The 21482-nt window shown below is 57.9% G+C and overlaps 2 protein-coding genes across 7 annotated transcripts in view; both read left to right on the top strand.

Annotated features, from left to right (window-relative positions):
- Positions 1-18131, top strand: part of ZNF628 (zinc finger protein 628) — a 62044-nt gene extending 43913 nt beyond the window's left edge. For 4 of the 6 annotated variants that reach the window (XM_027097425.1, XM_027097420.1, XM_027097421.1 and 1 more), the window contains one exon: positions 14829-18131. In XM_027097425.1, coding sequence (XP_026953226.1) covers positions 14834-18007 — 3174 coding nt within the window. In that variant the 5' untranslated portion in view covers positions 14829-14833 and the 3' untranslated portion in view covers positions 18008-18131. Of the gene's footprint in view, positions 1-10944; positions 11070-13977; positions 14039-14828 lie in introns of those variants that run through there. The other 2 variants (XM_027097423.1, XM_027097422.1) reach the window with 2 other exon arrangements.
- Positions 18132-18634: 503 nt separating this feature from the next.
- Positions 18635-21420, top strand: NAT14 (N-acetyltransferase 14 (putative)). The gene is made up of 3 exons (XM_027097434.1): positions 18635-18854; positions 19250-19365; positions 20246-21420. Exons 2-3 carry the CDS (start codon positions 19294-19296, stop codon positions 20792-20794), a joined length of 621 nt encoding a protein of 206 aa, XP_026953235.1. The 5' UTR covers positions 18635-18854; positions 19250-19293; the 3' UTR covers positions 20795-21420.
- The last annotated feature ends 62 nt before the right edge of the window (positions 21421-21482 follow it).

The following is a 21482-nucleotide window of genomic DNA, read 5'->3' as shown; positions in this document are numbered from 1 at the left end:
CCGAGCTTCTGAGTGAGCAGGGGAGGGGGGGGACACCTGTGGTATGGGCCTCGCTGCTCAGGTGGGTGACATGGGTGACAGCCAGGCTGTGGCAGGAGCGGAAAAGAAAACATGGGCATGGTTCCCCCCAAGGCATTTCACTGGGGGACTCGGGGGCCCTTGTGTTTCCGGGGGGCTGGGACGTGGCAGGGAGGAGGGGCTGGCTCCTGGGGCTGGGAGTGGGGTCCTCTTGCCTCTGGAGGGTGTTGGCCAGAGTGGGGGAACCTGGTCTCCGCTGGTGCGGGAAGGAGGGAGTGTCTCAGTGTTTGCTCTGAGAAGACTGCATTGGGGGTTTGTGTCGGGAGGTATATGAGCGTCCTGCGGATGCCCTAACACATTGTCGCAAACCTAGTGGCTTAAAACCATGCACAGGGTCTTCCCTGGTGGCACAGTGTTTAAGAATCCAGCTGCCAGTGCAGGGGAAACAGGTTCGAGCCCTGGTCCGGGAAGATCCCACTTGCCTGTGCGCCACAACTACTGAGCCTGCGCTCTAGAGCCCACGAGCCACAACTACTGAAGCCCACACGCCTAGAGCCCATGCGCTGCAAAGAGAAGCCACCGCAATGAGAAGCCTGTGCACCACAATGAAGTGTAGCCCCTGCTCGCCGCAACTAGAGAAAACCTGCGCACGGCAACAAAGACCCAGCGCAGCCATAAATAAATAAATTTTTAAAAACCCCAAAACCATGCACAGGGATTCTCTCGCAGTTCTGGGGGTCAGAAGTCCAAGATGGGTCCCACGGGCTAAAGTCAAGGTGTTGCTTCTGGCAGCTCTAGAGGGAATCTGTTCCCATGCCTTTTCTGGCTTCTAGAGGTCTCCCAAATTCCTTGCCTTGTGGCCCCCTCCTCCGTCTTTAAAGTGTATCGCCCTGCCCTCTGCCTCTATTGCCCCATCTCCTTCTGGCCCCGACCCTCCTGTCTCCCTCTTATAAGGACTCACTGCATAATCCAGGATCATCTCCCCCTCTGAAGATCCTTAACTCCACCACACCTACAAAGTCCCTTTCGCCCCAAGTCGCACAGTTGCAGGTTCTGCAGGTTAGGACGTCGGCGTCTTTGAGGCGGGGCACAGAGGGAGAGGCTTGGCCCCAGTGATGGCTCCTCCCGGGCTCCCCTCAAGGCCACGTTAACTGGGCCAGTGGTTGCAGCCACTGAGGCTGAGCCTGGGGCTGCCTCCAGCGCCCCCAGCACGCAGGCAGGGAGAGAGACACAGAACAGCGAGAGCTTCCCCCAGGGTTCCCCAGTGCCTGACATGCTGCACCTCGGTGAGGCCGCCTGCCCCTGGGCACTCACAGGAAGGCATCAGTGTCCCTATTTCCCGAAGGAGAAACTGAGGTCCGGGCACACAGTCACCCAAAGTCACAGGCAGCTGTGCTGGGGGATTTAACCCACATGGGGGAAAAAACCCTTAGGAGGGAAACTAAGAACTTTGTAAAAGCTCTCATAGTTGTTAAATACTAAAGTATATTATTTCTAAGATCTATTATAAATAACCTTTTTGTCCTCCAAATGACCTTGATAAAATTATCAGCAGCAAATTATAAAAGACTCTGGCTCAAGAAGAGAATATACATAGGAGTCCTTCCTCCCACCCCCGGCCAGGCGGCTTGTGGGATCTTAGTTCCCTGACCAGGGATTGAACCTGCACCCTCAGCAGTGAAAGCGCGAAGTCTTAATCACTGGACCGCCAGGGAATTCCCAACGTAGGAGTCCTTTTGTTTATATATATATATGTGTATATATATATATATTTTGTTTGTTTGTTTGTTTGTTTTGGCTGCACCAGGTCTTAGTTGCGGCATGCGGCATCTAGGTCCTTGACCAGGGATCGAACCCGGGCCCCCTTCATTGGGAGCGCAGATATTTAGCCACTTCCACCAGGGAAGTCCCAAGGAGTCCTTTTGAAATGAGAGCTATCAAATGTGATATAGTGTAATGTTAGGGAATAATTTTTAAAAGAACAAAACAAAACTCCTTGCCACCACTTGGGAGATCCTGTGTCCTGATTCCATCTTCCATTACCTCACTGGTAAAACTGGGATAAGAAGGTAGCGCAGAGGGGAAATTCTCCAAGCTCACACAGCGAGGAAGTGGCAAGGCCGGTGTCTGAACTTGAGATAGCATAGGCCCGAGATCAGGCCTTTGCTTCCCAGGCCCGCGCACCATCCAGCAATGCCAAAGGCAGCATCGGCACAGCGGTGGCATCCCGGTGGGCAGTGGCCGTGGCAGAGGCCCAGCCAGGTGCAGGGCTCAGGGTGGGGACCACCAGGCAGAGGTTGCCAGAGGTCCAGTCCCTTGGGAGTGTATTGTGAGCTGCAATCAGTGAGGCCAGTAGCAGCGGGTGGACCAGACGTCAAGGACCACCCATGCGCCTCACCACAGCTGAGGACAGGGCAGCGTGGACATAGGTGTGGGGACGTGACGGGCCCCCTGTGCTCCGCCCCCGGCCCCTGTGACTCTCCGTCTGTCTGTGACTCTCACCAGCTCTGGTGTTGTCTCTCCGTCCCCCTTGCTCTCTCCTCCTCTGCCCCCTGGCTCTTCTGCCCCTCGCTGGGTTGTCTGCAGCCCTCTCCTCTTCACAGTGTCTCTGATGACGCCTCCCACCACTCGTGTGCTTCTGGCTTCTCTCACCGTCTCTGTCCCTTTCACCACCTCTCGAGTGTCTCTCAGACTTTGACTGCCTCTCTGTCTTGGTCTGGGCAGACTCGTGTGTGTGTGTGTGTGTGTGTGTGTGTGTGTGTGTGTGTGTGTGACCGTGTGTCCCCTGGACATACGTGTAGTGTTGTGGGTTGGCATGGAAGGTTTCCTGTCCTGTTGCTCTCAGGCCCAGAGGGGAGGGCCCAGGGTCCCTTGGCAAGAGGCTAGGAGGGAGTTCTCTGGAGGATTGGAGGTCAGGACAGACAGGGGGCCACCCCTGCATGGCTGGGGCATGACCTTTGCTAACCCAGCTCCAGGAGTGGGCTCATCCAAGCCATCAGAAGCCAAGGGCAACATCTGCTGGCCAGCTCTGTCCCACCGCCAGACCAGCCTGGAATACACTGGGGGCCACCGGCCGGCCGGCAGGGTCTGGCCTGGGGATGTTCCACCAGGGGGCGCCAACGTCCCAGGCTGGTGCTGGGACTCCCCGCTGGAGTGTCCTCAAGGTGTGGCCCCCACTTTTGAGCCCTTCTCCCCCTGTTTTCGATCTCGATAAGAGTTGCTCACAGGTCAGGGCTGGCTTCCTCTGATGTTTGTTGAGGACCTGCACTTGCAGGTATGAGAAGGTATTCACAGGCTCCTTTCTCCTATCCCAGCCCTTGGAATTGGGGGTAGGTGGGGCGCATGTAATCATTCAACAAACATTTATGGGGACTTCCCTGGTGGTCCAGCGGTTACAACTCTGCGCTCCCAATGCAGGGGGTCGGGGTTAGATCCCTGGTCAAGGAACTAGATCCCGCATGCTGCAACTTAGAGCCCGCGTGCCGCAACTAAAAGATGCCGCATGCCACAACTAAAAAAAAAAAAAGAGATCCTACATGCCGCAACGAAAGATCCCGCTTGCTCAAGGAAGATCCTGCGTGCCGCAACTAAGGCCCAGCGCAGCCAAATGAATAAATTTTTTTTTTAAAAAAGCATTTATGGAGCACCTGCTGTGTGCAGAAGCTGCGGATGCAGTGGTGAGCAAGACAAGCACCGTCTGTCCCTGTAGGAGTCTGGGAGGGAGACGTCTGTAAACAAGAAATTATGGTTCTGGATGTGCTGTGAGGATGCTGAGACTGGACAGTAAGTTGGAGGCCAGATGGGGCAGGGGTGCCACTTCAGTTGGAGAGGCCCTCTTTGAGAAGGTTATAATTGTCTTGCAACCTTAATGGAAGAGGTAGCAGCCAGGAGCTTCCCAGTCAGAGGGCACAGCAGGTGCAACGGCCCTGAGGCAGGAGCAAGCTTGAAGGGAGTGAGAGAGGGAGAGCGATGAGAGGAGGTGAAGTCAGAGAAGTGGATGGGGGCCAGACCCGCGGGGCTTTGTAGGCTAGGCAGAAGTTGGGTTATGAGGGCAAGAGTGATGGGGAGCCATGGAGGGTTTGGGACAGAGGTAGTTCCCGGAGCTCAGGGCCCTGCCCCAAACCTCCTTTGCAGGCCTCGCTGACCCTGCCTCTACATCCCTCTCCAGTGTGTGTGTGGGGGAAACTGAGGTGACAGGGCCAGGCTGGGAGCCCAAACAAGGCTTGTCCCTCCTTGCCTCCACCCTGCTATGCTGCAGCACTCTCTTCACCCAGTCCAAGAGGGACTTTGTTCCCCATAAAATTTATTGTAAAAATGTACAGGTGGCAGGTTCCTGGTGTCCCCAGCCCATAACTCAGAGGGGCCAACACTGTCGTATTTGTCTTACATCTTTTCTTCTGAGAAGAGTGATGGACTGAATCGTGTCTTCCCAAACTCATGTGTTGAAGTCCTAACCACCATACCTCAGAATGTGACTGTATTCACAGATAAGGTCTTTAAAGAGGTGATTAAATTAAAATGAGGTCAGTAGAGTGAGCCCTACTCCTATATGACTAGTGTCCCTACAAGAAGAGGAAATTTGGACACAGACAGGTGCAGAGGGGAGACCATGTGAGGACACAGGGAGAAGGTGGCCATCTGCAAGCCAAGAAGAGAGGCCTTAGGAGAAACCAACCCTGCTAACACCTTGATCTTGGACTTCCAGCCTCCAGAATAGTGAGAAAATAACTTTACGTTGTTTAAGCCACCCAGCCTGTGGCACTTTGTTATGGCAGCCCAAGCAAACCAACACAAGAAGTGTATTTGTTATCTATGCTGCATAACAAATTACCACAAACACAGTGGTGTAAAACAACGTGCATTAATTTTCTCACAGTCCCCGTGGGTCAGGAGTCCAGGCACCACAGCTGAGCTGGGTCCTTAGCTCAGGGTTTCACAAGGCTGCAATCAAGGTGCAGGCTGAGGTCAGGGTCCTCTTCCAAGCTCGCATGGCAGAATTCATTTCCTTGCATCTGTAGAACCCTTGGAGGCTGGTGTCTTCAAGGCCAGCAGGAGAATCACTGATATTCCACTGCTCTGACCTCTAGACCCAGCTTTAAAGATCTTGCCTGATTTGATCAGGCCCACCCAGGAAAATCTTCTTGTATTAGTCAGGGTTCTCCAGAGAAACAGAACCAATAGGCTCTATCTTTATCTATCTATTTATCTATCAGTCTATCTAGAGAGATTATATATATCACATATAGAAAGAAATCTAGGAAATTCCCTGGTGGTCCAGTGGTTAGGACTCCGCGCTTTCACTGCTGAGGGCCTGGGTTCCATTCCTGGTTGGGGAATTAAGATCCCGCCTGCCACGCAGCCAAAAAAACAAAAAACAAACGGAGGGGTCTGTTTTCCCCACACAGATGGGACCCTGTGAACTGTCCTCCTCCAGGGAGTCTGCCCTAGTTTCCCCCCAGGCTGGGTGAGGGGTCTCCTCTGGCTCCCATGCCCTGGGCAGCCTCCATGGGCTTCTGACGTGCATGTGAGACTCGCTAGATAGGCCTTGGTTGGAGCTGGACCCTGGGGCTGGAGACCCCGGCCTTGCCCCCAGTTAAGTCCCTTCCTGGTTGCAGGAATCACTTCCAGCTCTGTGCCTGGCCAAGAACCTTCAGAGAGCCTTTATTTACTGCCCCGCCAACCCCAGTGAACTGAGGATGATGCCCCTTCCATGTGGAAAGGCCTGGCAGGGCAGGGCAGGCTCGGGCACCCCATGAGAACCCCTAGAGATGCTGGAAAGGAGCATCCTCAGTCTGTGGGAGGCACAGCCTGGCCCCTTGTTTCCTTCTTCCTGGGACAGCTGACAGCTGTGACTTGGGGACTTCTCTTGCCTGCCCCCTACCCTCCCCCACACTTAAAGTGTATCTCTGCTCTTTTTACTCCACTTATGTGAAAAAGGATATTTTATTTTATTTTTTATTTATTTTTTTATTGGAGTAGAGTTGCTTTACACTGCTGTGTCAGTTGCTGCTGTACAGCACAGTGAATCAGCCAGACGTATACATATATCCCCTCTTTTCTGGATTTCCTTCCCATTTAGGTCACCACAGAGCACTGAGTACAGTTCCCTGTGCTCTACAGTAGGTTCTCATTAGTTCTCTATTTTATACATAGTAGTGTGTATATGTCAGTCCCAGTCTCCCAGTTCATCCCACCACCACACCCCACTTTCCCCCTTGTTATCCATACGTTTGTTCTCTACGTCTGTAGGATATTTTATTTTTAGTCTCTGGCCTTGGGAGTCCTGTCTTTGCCCCAGCCACCTCCTCTGGGGGGTTGGGTGAGGGCTGCTCCAGGGAGAGGTGTCCCCAACCCCAATCCTCTCTTCTCCAGTGAGTGCAGGCTGTGCTGTCACCAAGGTGTTGGACTGAGTGGCCAAAACCAGAATCGAATGTCCACACAGCAGGACAACCCCCACTTCTAGAGGGAAGGGAGGCTGGCCGAAAGGCTCAGGTGTCTGGGGTCCAGGAGCACTGGTGGGGGCACGGTGAGTGGGACCTGAGCCCCCTCCACACTCTGTAATCAGAGTGGGCAGGGCCCAGACTCTGGTCCTGGATGCGCCACTTTGGAGCTGGAGTGCCCCAGAAGCCTGGCACACGTCCCCCACTACCTGGAGTGTGGCTGGTAGGGATGGGTGAGGGAGAGTGGAGAAGAGGGAAGGGCCAGGCTCCCCAATTCCTACCAGGGTTTCTCCTCTCCTTCGACTACTTCCTTGGGATGGGGGTGCAGACCTTGCCAATCCTTTTGGCTGGGATGGGGGTAAATGCAGAGACACCCCCACGTGCACACAGGGCTTGTGGGACGTGAGTGACAACCTTGGGCCCAGGGAAGTGCTGGGTAGGTAGTCTTGGCCACCTTCAAAGACTGCAGTGCCCACTCCCATCCCTGTCCCCCATGGGAAGAATGGTTCACCTGGCTGGCAAGGCAGGGGGCTCAGAGGGACTGGGGCTGGATGGGATGCCTGATCTAGTGGGAGGGGTTGGGAAAAGTACCTGGGGCGGGGTGTTGTTGGCCAGAAATAAGAATGCCTGGGGGGACTTCCCTGCCAGTCCAGTGGTTAAGACTCTGCGCTTCCACTGCTGGGGGCGTGGGTTCAATCCCTGGTGTTTGATCCCCGATCAGGGAACTAAGATCCCGCGTGCTGTGTGGCGCGGCCAAAAAAAAAGGATGCCTGGGGACTGGACAGGCGTATGTCCAGATGTTTGCTTAGTCCCACATCAAGCCTTCACCCACTGCCCCAGCTCTAGACATGCCCCCATGCCCATCTCTCCTGCTGTATTTTTTCTCTGAGACGCTTAGCAGCACATAGCATGGGATACGTGTTATTTATTTATTTATTTATTTATTTTATTTATTTTTAACATCTTTATTGGGGTATAATTGCTTTACAATGGTGTGTTAGTTTCTGCTTTATAACAAAGTGAATCAGCTATACATATACATATGATCCCATATCTCTTCCCTCTTGCTTCTCCCTCCCTCCCACCCTCCCTATCCCACCCGCCCAGGCGGTCACATAGCACTGAGCCGATATCCCTGTGCCATGCGGCTGCTTCCCACTAGCTATCTACCTTACGTTTGTTAGTGTGTATATGTCCATGACCCTCTCTCGCCCTGTCACAGCTCACCCTTCCCCCTCCCCATATCCTCAAGTCCGTTCTCCAGTAGGTCTGTGTCTTTATTCCTGTCTTACCCCTAGGTTCTTCATGACATTTTTTTTTCTTCTTAAATTCCATACATATGTGTTAGCATACGGTATTTGTCTTTTTCTTTCTGACTTACTTCACTCTGTATGACAGACTCTAGGTCTATCCACCTCATTACAAATAGCTCAATTTCGTTTCTTTTTATGGCTGAGTAATATTCCATTGTATATATGTGCCACATCTTCTTTATCCATTCATCCGATGATGGGCACTTAGGTTGTTTCCATCTCCGGGCTATTGTAAATAGAGCTGCAATGAACATTTTGGTACATGACTCTTTTTGAATTTTGCTCTTCTCAGGGTATATGCCCAGTAATGGGATTGCTGGGTCATATGGTAGTTCTATTTGTAGTTTTTTAAGGAACCTCCATACTGTTCTCCATAGTGGTTGAACCAATTCACATTCCCACCAGCAGTGCAAGAGTGTTCCCTTTTCTCCACATCCTCTCCAGCATTTATTGTTTCTAGATTTTTTGATGATGGCCATTCTGACTGGTGTGAGATGATATCTCATTGTAGTTTTGATTTGCATTTCTCTAATGATTAACGATGTTGAGCATTCTTTCATGTGTTTGTTGGCAGTCTGTATATCTTCTTTGGAGAAATGTCTATTTAGGTCTTCTGCCCATTTTTGGATTGGGTTGTTTGTTTTTTTGTTATTGAGCTGTATGAGCTGCTTGTAAATTTTGGAGATTAATCCTTTGTCAGTTGCTTCATTTGCAAATATTTTCTCCCATTCTGAGGGTTGTCTTTTTGTCTTGTTTATGGTTTCCTTTGCTGTGCAAAAGCTTTGAAGTTTCATTAGGTCCCATTTGTTTATTTTTGTTTTTATTTCCATTACTCTAGGAGGTGGGTCAGAAAGGATCTTGCTGTGATTTATGTCATAGAGTGTTCTGCCTGTGTTTTCCTCTAAGAGTTTGATAGTTTCTGGCCTTACATTTAGGTCTTTAATCCATTTTGAGCTTATTTTTGTGTATGGTGTTAGGGAGTGATCTAATCTCATACTTTTACATGTACCTGTCCAGTTTTCCCAGCACCACTTACTGAAGAGGCTGTCCTTTCTCCACTGTACATTCCTGCCTCCTTTATCAAAGATAAGGTGACCATACGTGCGTGGGTTTATCTCTGGGCTTTCTATCCCGTTCCATTGATCTATCTTTCTGTTTGTGTGCGCATAGCATGGGATACGTGTTATTTATTATGTCTTGTTTATTGCCACCCTTCACCCCCTGTAGATTTTGTAAACTCACTGGGACCGAACTTTTGTTGCCCCCTCCCAAGCCCCCGTTGCTATATCCCAGCTCCTAGGGCAAGATCTGGGGAGGGTCCTGGGTAAGGACTGAGAGTCTGGACACTACAGAATCTGGACTGGGTGCCTCTGATAACTTTCTATGATATCTGTGTCAGCTGCAGAGGACTCCACATACAAGGCTCCATGAGAGGTCCAGCTCAGGGATGGATGGGGGAACAACTCCTCTTCCCGGCCGTGTCCCTGGAGAGCCAGACACGGTGTTAGCGTCCCGTCACTCACACCACAGGGCTGTCACTGCTGTCTTGAAAATGAGCCTGTCAAATCTGCACTTTTTTTTTCCTCCCCAAAGAGGCACCAGGCCCCGAGAGCGGGAGCCAGTTGCTCATAAGGGATCCTCCCTCCATCCCCAAGCCTCTGTTAGCGACCAGAGCCTGATGTGTTGAGGAGCCTTGGATACAGACCCCAGGGGGCAGGGCCTGCAGGTCTCTCCTCTTCCTAGCTTTCCCCTCTTTACTCCTTAACAGCTCAGAACTCTCCTCAGGTGTCCCTCCCCCACCCCACCCCCGCCCCGCCGCCCCCAGTGCCTCTGGCAGCTTCGTTTCTGGCAGGGGAGGTGAAAGCTGAAGTGAGAGGAACGTTTGGGCTGAGCTGGAAGCCAAGGGTTTTATATGCATGAATTCACTGCAGATTTCATAAAGACCCTGCCGGGAAGGGACAGGTCCAACAACTCAGATCACGCCTGAGTCCCAGCCTGCCTGGGGGCCTTGGGAAACTGTATGGGAGGCTGTAAAAATTCGCTCATTCAACAGAGTGCCGTCTGCTTCTGATTAAGCCCCTTGTTGGTTGTTGGGGACACCTGGGTGGCAAAGTCAGACCCCATCCGTCTGTCCTAGAACAGAGATGAGTGCCGCTGAGCATGTAATGGGACCCCACCTAGCATAGGGGCTTTCCGGTAGTTGAGAAGGGACGCGGTAAGGGTAGCTGTCAGGCTGAAGAGGGTTGCCTTGGAATAGTGGTTCTCAACCAGGGGACCTGCAGCCAGGTCTGGAGACGGCTGTCATAACGTGTGGTGGAGGGGAGCCGGGTGGCGAGGAGGGCTGTTGGCCTCTAGTGGGTTAGGGTTAGGCCACTATGCTGCTAGCCACCCTACAAGGCACAAGACAGCCCCCACAGTAAAGAAAGACCCGCCCAAATGTCACCAGTGCCATGGTTGAGAAACTAGTTGGATGACTCGCAGAAAAGTCAGTTTGACTTAGAGGCCGAGGCTGGTGAGAGCTGAACATGGAAGGAGGGAGAGGGGATTCAGGACAGCCCCGTTTTCCCCTAAGCCCCCAGGCTGCGAAGGAGGCAGGGGTCCCTGGGGCCCTGGGCAGCCCTCTGCATAGCAGGGCCCAGTTTCCCCAACAGCCGCACTAGCGAGAATGCAACAGACGCCCGGGAACCGCAAGCACGTGGTACCTTTGCGGGGCAGGAAGCACTGCGGGCCTCAGTTTCCCCAACGGGGGAAAAAATGGGAGCCCCGAGGGCCTGGTCGTGGGGCCAGGCCAGGAGTGACCACATCCCTGGTGGGCGACGCCTGCTCGGGAACCGCGCCGCGGGAGAGGATTCTACCACAGACGAGAGGGAGTCGATGCTAATAAAGGGGAACGTGCGACCCTGCGTCCCAACCCAGCTTTCCCCGGCCTTATGCCGACCCCCGCGACCGCCGCAAGGCCCGAGTGGTCGGGGTCCCGACAGTACTACAACTCCCAAGATACCTCGCGCCGCCTGCGCCAGGAAGGGCCGCCACAGCCGGCGGCCAATGGGGGGTACGGAGGCGGGGCCTCTGCGCACGTGGCGTCCTGACGCACTGACGGCGACGTCGGGGTTTGTGTGCGCGAGAGGCCGCCGATAAAGGTTGGGTGCCTCGCGCCGGGGGCCGTTGGGAGGGAGCGTGCCCCCGCCCCCTCCCCGGCCCCCACTCCTACACCGCCGCTGCAGGGGCCCCGCCTTCCCATCGATCCCCGCGGGAAGGCCCTGGGTCTCCCCAGCTCATTCCCCGGTCGGGGCCGCAGGTGAGAGACCGGAGGGGAGGGGGTGGGGGAGGGACCGGAGGGCGGAGACGTTGGGGAAACGGCGAACGTGAAACCGGAAGGGATGCCTTAAAGGGAAGGGCGCTACTTCACCTCCGACTTTTGTCCGCCGGGCCGGCTTCGACTCTTTAAAGGGCAAGGGGCTGCTTTTTAAAGGGGCGGGGCAGGTTGTGCAGTTTATAAAGAGCTTCCCGCTTCCATCACCCCCCCGCCTCCCACCCCCCGAGAATAAATTGTCTCTTTAAAGGCCGGTGACAGTGTCCCAGGTACTGAAAGAAAAGCTTCTGAATCCTAGTGGCTTCAAAGCAGTCCCTAGTTTAGCTCAGAGAAGGTGAAGATGGTTGTGCAGGAGCAGGATCCTCTTAAAGGGGAAGTCGGGCCTGATTGGAAGGGTGTGGCCCGGCCTTTTGAAGAGGGTGCTCTTTACCAGATAAGATGGGTCCCGGCTCTTTCAGAGCACGGATGTCTCCTGTTTAAGGAATGCCGGCCTTCTGAAAGACACGTGCAGCTTCCTGGGATAGCCTCTTAAAAGGATTTGCTTATATTTTAAAGGGGACGCTCATCTTTTTAAAGGGAATCTTTACGGCTTGTGCAAAGGGATGCCCAGCTTTCTTTCATTCAAGATATGTTCACTGAGTACTCACTCTGTGCCAGATATTATTCTAGGCGCTGGGATGCAACAGTGAACAAGATGCCACTAGCATCTAGTGGACCGAGGCCGGGGATACTGCTAACCAACTTGCAATGCAGGAAACAGCCCCCTGTCCAGCTCCAATATCAACAGTGCTGATGCTGGGAAACTCTGATTATAAAGTAGGTTAGAAGGTGATAAGCCCTATGAAGAGAAAAAATAAGTCAAGGAAAGAGAATGCGGCATGCTGGGAGGGGTTGCAGAGTTAGGTAGGGTGGTCAGGGAATAATTCCCCAAGATGACATTTCAGCAAAGACTTGGAGGTGAGGGAGGGAGCTTACTGGATATTGGAGGAAAGAGGGTACTAGGCAGGGGCCTGTGTGGGCCCCTAGGTGGGAGTGGGCATGCCTGACCCGGCCCTGTGACCATGGTGCTCTGAGGGTTGGAGAGGCTAGCAGGACAGTCAGGGAGGGAAGGAAGCCATAAGCCGTGGGAAGTCTGAAGGTTCTTGTAAGGGGTTCGTTTTCTGCTCTCAAATGGGAGCAGTGGAAGGCTTTAGCACAGAGGAATGAAATGGTCTGTCTGTGTTGGCAGTTTCCATTCAGCCTCTGTGTTGGGAACAGACTGGGGTTAGGAAGAGTAAGGGTGGAAACTAGGAGAGCTGTCAGGCTGTTGCAGTTGCCCAGGAGGGAGATGTTGGTGCCCTAGGAAAAGGTGGTAATGGGGGACTTGGTGGGAAGTGGCCAGATTCCAAGGATGCTCCTGCTCGAATAGGGGAATCGGCTGACAGACTGGTCATAGAGAGTGAGAGAAAAAGAGGAGGTGAGGATGCCCTGGGACTTTTGGCCTGAGCAAGAATAAAGGTGTTTTTGGAGATGGAGCAGACTGGGAGTGAAAGAGATATTTGTGGGGGACAGAGAGGAGAGAGAGCAGGAGCAAAAACTGGACTTAGGTTTTGGGCATGTTAAGTTTGAGTTGTCCATTAGGCATCCAAATGGCATAGTCTAGCAGGGGTGTAGGTTTCAAAGGACAGGTATCAAGTGGAGATCAATTTTGGAATTGTCCAATTTATAGATTGTGAAGTCCCAGGAGTGGGTGAGGGCTTCCAGGGAGAGTGTGGATACAGAATAGGAGGGTTGACAGAGCCCTGGACTCTCCTACATTCACAAGTAGGACTAGCACCCGAAATTGAGAAGGGTGGCAGGTGAGGAGCGCGGTATCCCAGAAGCCAAGGGGACTGGTTTAAGGAGAGAGAGAATAAGGCGTCCATTGACCACTGAGCAGAGACCACTGGATTTAGCAACTAGGAGGCCATGAGTGGAGGGGGCTGGGGGAGGATCTGATTGACAGGGTTTGAGATGGGAAAGAGCATGTATTGATGGCACTTTTAAGTTGCTTTGCTGCAAGGAGACAGAGAAATGAGGCCATAGCTGGAGGAGGAAGTGGGGTGAAGGGTTTTTGTTTTTTTAAAGATGGGAGGGCTTCCCTGGTGGCACAGTGGTTAAGAATCCGCCTGCCAATGCAAGGGACATGGGTTCGAGCCCTGGTCCAGGAAGATCCCACATGCTGCGGAGCAACTAAGCCCATGTGCCACAATTACTGAGCCTGTGCTCTAGGGCCTGCGAGCCACAACTACTGAGCCTACGTGCCACAACTACTGAAGCCCACGTGCCTAGAGCCCGTGCTCCACAACAAGAGAAGGCACCGCAATGAGGGGCCGCACACCGCAACGAAGAGTAGCCCCTGCTCGCCACAACTAGAGAAAGCCCGTGCACAGCAATGAAGACCTAACGCAGCCAAAAAAATTTTTTTAAAAGTTACAAAGATGGGAGACCTGGCTTGTGGGTACACTGATGAGAACGGTCCAGGAGATGAGGAGAATCACTGTAGGTGGGAAGTCAGAGCCTTTAGGCCCAGAAGTAGGCAGGTGGGAGGGGGTAGTGCAGGGTTTCTCAACCTCAGCACCACTGGCATTTTGAACTGATTGTTCTTTGCTGTTTGGGGTTGGGGGTGGTGCTGTAGTGTGCATCGTAGGACGTTGAGCAGCATCCCTGGCCTCTGCCCACTAGATGCCAGGGGCACCTGCTCCTCCAGTCGACAGCCAGATAACCAGAACAGTCTCCAGGCATTGCCACATGTCTGCTGGGGTGGAGGGCGTGGTGGTGGTGGTCGAGGGAGCTTCCACTGCCCCATTGAGAGCCACCAGTGTAGTTGTTGGAAGATGGGAATGTTCTCTTCTGGTTGCTTTTATTTTCTCAGTGACAAGATCAATGGCAGGGTCACCTGCTAAGAGCAAGAGGGGATAGGAGAGAGATTTGAGGCAAGTATCACCTGGTGGGGTGGGTGAGTGGACCAGAGAAATGCAGCATGAGCAGTGCAGGGTGTTGGGGAGGGAGCTTTGAGATCCTTGGGCATGAATGCAAAAGGAGGCTGAGGCCAGCCAGTTTCCAGTCACCAGCAGCATCTGTGCTGTATAAGTGGGGCAGTGAGGGTGTGGATGAGGGGGCGGAGGATGCAGAGCCCACAGGATCAATGGGTGGTAGATATGGTTGAACCTAGGGGTTCTGGGTTAGGGTCCCAAGAGGGAGTGGCGGAGCAGGATGAGTGGCGGTGGAGAGCGGATGCTCACAGAGGCTTTGTCTGTAGTGAAAGGTTTGGCGGATGGCAGCGGAAGCGGGTATTGAGGCAGGATGGGGAGGAGGTCTTTAGAGGGACCAGAGGATCCAAAGCGCGTGCTAGAGACCCCAGCCTTCTTCAAAGACACTGCCTGTCTCTAGAGGGGCTGAACATAGCCGGAAAGGCAGCACCTGGCCTCATAAAGGCCACGTCCAGTGGTCCAGCCTCCTGGAGGAGATGGCTGGCATGGTGGTGGTGGGGGGTAACCAGCTCTTCCCAATTTGCCATAAGTTTCCCTTTTAGCACCCAAAGCCTTCCATCGTGGGAAGCCTCTCCAGCCAGAGCTGACCTGGACTCTAGGAAGCCGTAATCCTAAGGGATGTGTCCCGTGCCTCTTACAGGGCCAGCCCATGGGTTTGGGGTTGAGATAACCCGGTGTGTGGGCGGAGGTGGGGGGACCACCCGCCCTCGCCTGACCCAGAATCCCTCCTCAGGTGTGATGGTCGGCTCCCACGCGGACATGGCGCCGGCCTCTACCGCAGAGGGGGCCGGGGAAAAGCCGGGCCCCGCAGCTCCTGCCCCCACGGCCCAGTATGAGTGTGGGGAGTGCGGCAAGTCCTTCCGCTGGTCGTCCCGGCTCCTGCACCACCAGCGCACGCACACGGGCGAGCGTCCCTACAAGTGCCCTGACTGCCCCAAGGCCTTCAAGGGCTCCTCGGCCCTGCTTTACCACCAGCGGGGCCACACGGGCGAGCGGCCCTACCAGTGCCCCGACTGCCCCAAGGCCTTCAAGCGCTCGTCGCTGTTGCAGATCCACCGCAGTGTGCACACTGGCCTGCGGGCCTTCACCTGCGGCCAGTGCGGCCTGGCCTTCAAGTGGTCGTCCCACTACCAGTACCACCTGCGCCAGCACACGGGCGAGCGGCCCTACCCCTGCCCAGACTGCCCCAAGGCCTTCAAGAACTCGTCCAGCCTGCGGCGCCACCGGCATGTGCACACGGGTGAGCGGCCCTACACCTGCGGCGTGTGCGGCAAGAGCTTCACGCAGAGCACCAACCTGCGGCAGCACCAGCGCGTGCACACGGGCGAGCGGCCCTTCCGCTGCCCGCTCTGCCCCAAGACCTTCACACACTCGTCCAACCTGCTGCTGCACCAGCGCACCCACGGCAGCGCCGCCGCCCCCGCCGCGGGCGCCGCCCCCGCCCCTCCGCCGCGGGAGCCCGGCGGCAAGGTCTTGGTCTCAGAGGCCTACCTACAGCGGCCCCTCCAACCCCCCAGCCCGCCGGCGCCCCCGCCGCCCGCGCCCCCGCCCGTGGTGCCCGAGCTCTTTCTGGCCGCGGCCGAGACCACGGTGGAGCTGGTGTACCGCTGCGACGGCTGCGAGCTAGGCTTCGGTAGCGAGGAGTTGCTCTTGGAGCACCAGCCCTGTCCCGGGCCGGAGGCGCCGCCCCCGCCCGCGGACGCGCCCTCGGAGCCGCGGAAGGCCGACCCTCCCCCGCCGCCCTCACTGTCCCCGCCGTCCCCCCTGCCGCAGCCCCCTCCCGCCGCCTCTGCCCCTGGCTTCGCCTGCCTCCCCTGCGGGAAGTCCTTCCGGACGGTGGCCGGCCTCTCCCGCCACCAGCACAGCCACGGGGCGGCCGGGGGGCAGGCGTTCCGCTGCGGCAGCTGTGACGGCGCCTTCCCGCAGCTGGCCAGCCTCCTGGCGCACCAGCAGTGCCACGTGGAGGAGGCAGCGGCCGGGCGCCCGCCCCCCCAGGCCGAGGCTGCCGAAGTCACCTGTCCCCAGGAGCCGCTCGCCCCCGTCCCCGCCCCGCCCGCTCCCGCGCCCGCCCCGGCTTCCGCGGAGCGACCCTACAAATGCGGCGAGTGCGGCAAGGCCTTCAAGGGCTCATCGGGGCTGCGCTACCACCTGCGGGACCACACGGGCGAACGGCCCTACCAGTGCGGCGAGTGTGGCAAGGCCTTCAAGCGCTCGTCGCTGCTGGCCATCCACCAGCGCGTGCACACCGGCCTACGGGCCTTCACCTGCGGCCAGTGCGGCCTTACCTTCAAGTGGTCGTCGCACTACCAGTACCACCTGCGGCTGCACTCGGGCGAGCGGCCCTACGCTTGCGGGGAGTGCGGCAAAGCCTTCCGCAACACGTCGTGCTTGCGGCGCCACCGGCACGTGCACACGGGCGAGCGGCCCCACTCCTGCGGCGTGTGCGGCAAGAGTTTCGCCCAGACCTCCAACCTGCGGCAGCACCAGCGCGTGCACACGGGCGAGCGGCCCTTCCGCTGCCCGCTCTGCCCCAAGACCTTCACACACTCGTCCAACCTGCTGCTGCACCAGCGCACACACTCGGCCGAGCGCCCCTTTGCCTGCCCCATCTGCGGCCGCAGCTTTGTCATGGCCGCCTACCTGCAGCGGCACCTGAGGACGCATGCCCCGGCCAATGCCGCTTCTGGCCCCGCAGCCCCCGGCGCCGGCCCCCAGCCCCCTGCCCCACTGGCTGCCGCCCCAGCCCCGTCCGCCACCCAAGATGTCCACGTTCTACCCCACCTCCAGGCCACGCTCTCCCTAGAGGTGGCAGGAGTCACGGCCCAGGCCCCGCCCCCTGGCCCAGCAGCCCCCAACTCCCAGACGTTTCTCCTGGTGCAGACTGCTCAGGGCCTCCAGCTGATCCCCAGCAGCGTCCAGCCCCCCACACCCCCGCCTCCCCCCGCCCCCCCCAAGCTCATCTTGCTGCCCTCCTCCAGTACTGGTGGTGGGGGCAGCGGTGCAAGGCAGGGCCCACGGGCAGTGGGGAAAGCTGGGCAGGGGGCTGGAGTAGTCTGGCTGCCAGGCCCTGGGGGGCTAGGGGTGCAGGGAGGGAGCAACACCGGGGCCAGTGCGGGAGCACAGAGCCTCATAGTTCTGCAGAATGTGGGGGCTGGGGAGGCAGGGCCACAGGAAGTGAGCGGGGTCCAGCTCCAACCCCTTCGGCCAGCCCCGGAACTGACCACGGTCCAGCTCCAGCCGGCCCCGGAGGTGACCACGGTCCAGCTCCAGCCGGCCCCAGAGGTGACCACGGTACAGCTCCAGCCGGCCCAGGAGGTGACCACGGTACAGCTCCAGCCTGTAACGGGTCAGCTGTCCAATTCCAGTGGGGGAGCCGTCACCACTGAGGCGCCTAATCTGCTGGTGGTTCAGAGTGGGGCAGCGGAGGAGTTGCTGGCGGACCCCGGCCCGGGGGAGCCCGGTGACGGTGAGGCCAGCACTGGTGTGGTCCAGGATGTGCTCTTTGAGACGCTGCAGACGGAGGAGGGGCTGCAGAGTGTCCTGGTGCTGAGCGGGGCTGATGGGGAGCAGACCCAGCTGTGTGTGCAGGAGGTAGAGACCTTACCCTCGGGGGTGGCTGAGCCGCCAACCCCTGGCCCAACGGGACAGAAACTGCTCATTATCCGCAGTGCCCCGGCCACCGAGCTGCTGGAGAATGGCAGCGTTGGGGGAGGCGCCGCTGCGCTGCAGCTGCTGGCCCCACCACCACCTGGCCCAGGCTCTGCTCCCGCGGGCGTCCCTGCGGCTCCTGCCTCCCAGATGGTACAAGTGGTCCCTGCAGGAGCTGCACCTGGGGGCATGACCCCACAGGGCCTACCCTCCATCCAGTTTGTCCAGACTCTGCCCGCAGTCCAGCTGGTGCACACGTTTTGAGTAGAACCACTGGTACCCCTTCCCGCCCCACACAGAGACCCCGACTCACTGTCAGCCTGGGCTGGGCTGAGCTGGGGGGAGGGGAACTGCAGGCTGGGCTTGCTAATAAAGACCAGAATCTCCGCTCCTGTGTTTTGTTTTATTTGTGGTTTGGGAGATCACTGTCATGGCCATAGCCACCACTTGGGAACTTGGAGTCTCATGTCTTGCTTCCTGGTTCGCAGGTGACTTGCTTTGCGTCTTGGGGCCAGCCACTTCTCCTATGTGGGCTCTGTTTATCCTTTTTAAAAAAGGGATGCAACGGTCACTATATGGGGGAGGCGTTGGAATCTAGAATCCTGGTTCTGCCACTTGTTCTCTGTAAGTCACCCCACCCCTCCTCTCACGGAAAAATGGGTGGGTGGGAATGCCCATTCCGAATGTCACTGAAAGCCGGGGTGGGTTGGTTTGGGGTGGGGCAGTTTGGGAGCCAGTGGGCTCAAGATGCTGACGCGGCCCCTCCCGCGAAGGCCCTGGAACCTAAGAGAACCACTGAGTTCACCGCCCCGCCCCCACCCCGCCGGCTCCCCCGCTGCCATCCCCAGCCCCTTCCCCCGCCAGCGTCCTACAGGCCCCCTTTCTCTGTTGCTCCTCCCCTTGCAGGGTTGCCGCTCCCCGCCTTAGTCCATTCCCAGCCCACGCCCAAACTCTCCCCCCACCCGCTGCCAGAAGGTTGGCAACAGTTGCTAAGGCCGAGAGCAGGCCCCGCCCCGCCCCGAGTGCGCTAGTCTGACGTCACTTCCGCCAACGACCCCCTTCTCAACCCTGCTCCCCCCGCACCTTGTCAAAAGCGAAGCGACCCACAGAGGTGTTTGCAAGTCCTTGTTCCTGCGACAGACGCCGTTCGGGGGCGATTGGGGCAGAGAGGCTCTGGGCACTGGGGGGTGGGGAGCGGGGTCCATTTTCTGCCCGTGGGGGTAGTTTCGCTCACCCCCAGGGCCGCCCCGGAACCTGGAAGGGAGCCCGGTGTTGGCAGGTGTTGGCGTGCACCGGGCATTTAGGCGTAGATCGCTGGACACCACTGGGGGCCGGGGGGGCACCCCGAGAGACTTTAGAAAGGTCGATGGGTTGACGGGGAAGCTTGTCCTGTCTCGGACCTCTCTTGGGACCTGACCTGGGACATACTGTTGCGTGATCCGCAGCTCTGGGGCGCTTTGGGGACGAGAGGTGCCCTCCTGACGCTGACCGGCTTGTTTTCGCCAGGTGCACGCCTGCTCCCTTGGGGGCGCGGGAGCCTGGGGGCTGCCATGGCCCCCAGCCACCTGTCGGTGCGGGAGATGAGGGAAGATGAGAAACCCTTAGTGCTGGAGATGCTGAAGGTGAGAGCGGGCAGGGGCGCCAGTGAGCCTGGGAGGGTGGGGTGGAGGGTACCAGTGAGGGGGGGCCGGGACACCAGTGAACCTGGGAGGGGACGGGGACACCTGTGAGCCTGGGAGGGGGCGGGGACAGAATGAGGGGATACCAATGAGCCTGGTGGGGCGGGGACACCAGTGAGTCTGGGGGAGGGTACCAGGGAGGGGGGGCCTGGACACCAGTGAGCCTGGGAGGGGGCGGGGACAGAATGAGGGGGCACCAATGAACATGGGGGTGGGGCGGGGACACACCACGGAGCCTGGGAGGGGGCAGGGGCGGCATTTTGAGTGGCTTCAGTCACCTTCCTGAGCCAGCCGTGACCCCCCGGCGAGCAGTCTTTTGCTGCTCCTAAGAGGGCCCTTGGGCCCTCCTCTCTCTAGTTCTTTCTCCCTACCCTGGGGATCAAAAAGCGTTTTCACCGCTGTAGGGCTGACACACCAACTCCTTCCCTATCCTCCGCACTTCCAGTCTTCCCTACGCCCCAGCCTCCTGCTTTTCAAAGTAGAACCCTTGGGCCTCAGCCTGGCACTCGAGGACGCCCCAGGCGCCCTCCACTCCACTTTCTCTCTTGCTTGGGTCAGCTCCTCCATCCAGCCTCCCCTGATGCCTGCCTCTCCACTGAAGTGGGAGCCCTCACAGTTCCTAATTCACTAGCTCACTCATTCAGAGCCCAGTGTGCCAGCCGTGTGGTCCTGGACCCTCCGCCACAGGCCTCAGCTCACTGCCTTCCTTTCTCCTCCGGCAACCCTGGCCCCGGATCCCTCCTGGGCAGGGCCTGCCTCCTCCCTGCCCCGTTCCTGCTGCCCACGGGAGCCCCCCCACTCTGACTGCTCCTCCTGCCTGCAGGCTGGTGTGAAGGACACAGAGAACCGCGTGGCCCTCCACGCCCTGACGCGGCCACCGGCCCTGCTCCTCCTGGCGGCAGCCAGCAGCGGCCTGCGCTTCGTCCTGGCCTCTTTCGCCCTGGCCCTCCTCCTGCCCGTGTTCCTGGCCGTGGCGGCCATGAAGCTGGGCCTGCGGGCCCGGTGGGGCTCGCTGCCCCCGCCGGGCGGGCTTGGGGGGCCCTGGGTGGCAGTGCGGGGCTCAGGGGATGTGTGCGGGGTCCTGGCCCTGGCCCCAGGCTCCAGCGCTGGAGACGGGGCCCGGGTCACCCGCCTCTCTGTGTCTCGCTGGCACCGCCGCCGAGGCGTGGGCAGGCGGCTGCTGGCCTTTGCCGAATCCCGGGCTCGAGCCTGGGCGGGCGGCATGGGGGAGCCCCGGGCCCGGCTAGTGGTCCCGGTGGCCGTGGCAGCGTGGGGCGTGGCCGGGATGCTTGAGGGCTGTGGCTACCAGGCCGAGGGGAGCTGGGGTTGCATGGGCTACACGCTGGTGAGGGAGTTCAGCAAGGAACTATGACGCCAGACCCTGGAGGAAGGAAAACCAGCGCTTAGTGAGCACCTATGGTGTGCAGACACTTTCACACCGTCCTTCCATGAATCCCCAGCCCACCCAGGGCCCAGAAACTGAGGCCTGCAGAGGGCAAGAGACCCCACCACAGCCTGACGTCTGTCTGTAATGTTTGAACTTCTCAGAGAGGTCGGCCCATCTAACCCCTGCCTCAGATTCTGTCTGCACTGAGAAGTCTCCCCATCTGCCTGTCTGTCAAGCCTGTGCCGTTTGTGCTATGAGCCTGGGAGAGACGTGGGGCAGGAGGAGAGGAGGCCGAGCAAGCCTGCCCCCCACCCCGACCAGGGTTAGGACTTAAGCAGGGGCACCCCAAACCGGGACAAGGCCCCCAGGGAATGGGGTGGGGCTTGATGCCGTGCTTGGAGTGGGTGAGGCCGCAGAGGCAGAGAGAGGGTGAGGGGCGCCTCTGCAGGGGAGGGTCGTCTGCCTCGAGAGCCCCAGGGGAGGGAGGGGGGTGGTGGGCACAGTGCTGCCCTCCCGGCCAGCCCCTCCCCGGGAAGGTGAGAGCCCAGAGGGGCAGGCAGACCCATCTGGTTTTTAACACCCGTTTGTTAATAAAGCCTGAAACTGCTGTGCGCCTGTCTCCCTCTCTCTGATGCCTTTTCCAGTCTGTCTCCGAGGCCCCCCTTCCGTCTGG

This window comes from Aethalodelphis obliquidens, unplaced genomic scaffold (genome assembly GCF_003676395.1).
Source record: "Aethalodelphis obliquidens isolate GAN/ISIS:26980383/991018 unplaced genomic scaffold, ASM367639v1 scaffold113, whole genome shotgun sequence".
In the NCBI taxonomy this organism is placed as follows: Eukaryota; Metazoa; Chordata; class Mammalia; order Artiodactyla; family Delphinidae; genus Aethalodelphis; species Aethalodelphis obliquidens.
The sequence above is the reverse complement of the archived record's forward strand: the minus strand, read 5'-3'. Positions and strand labels throughout refer to the sequence as shown.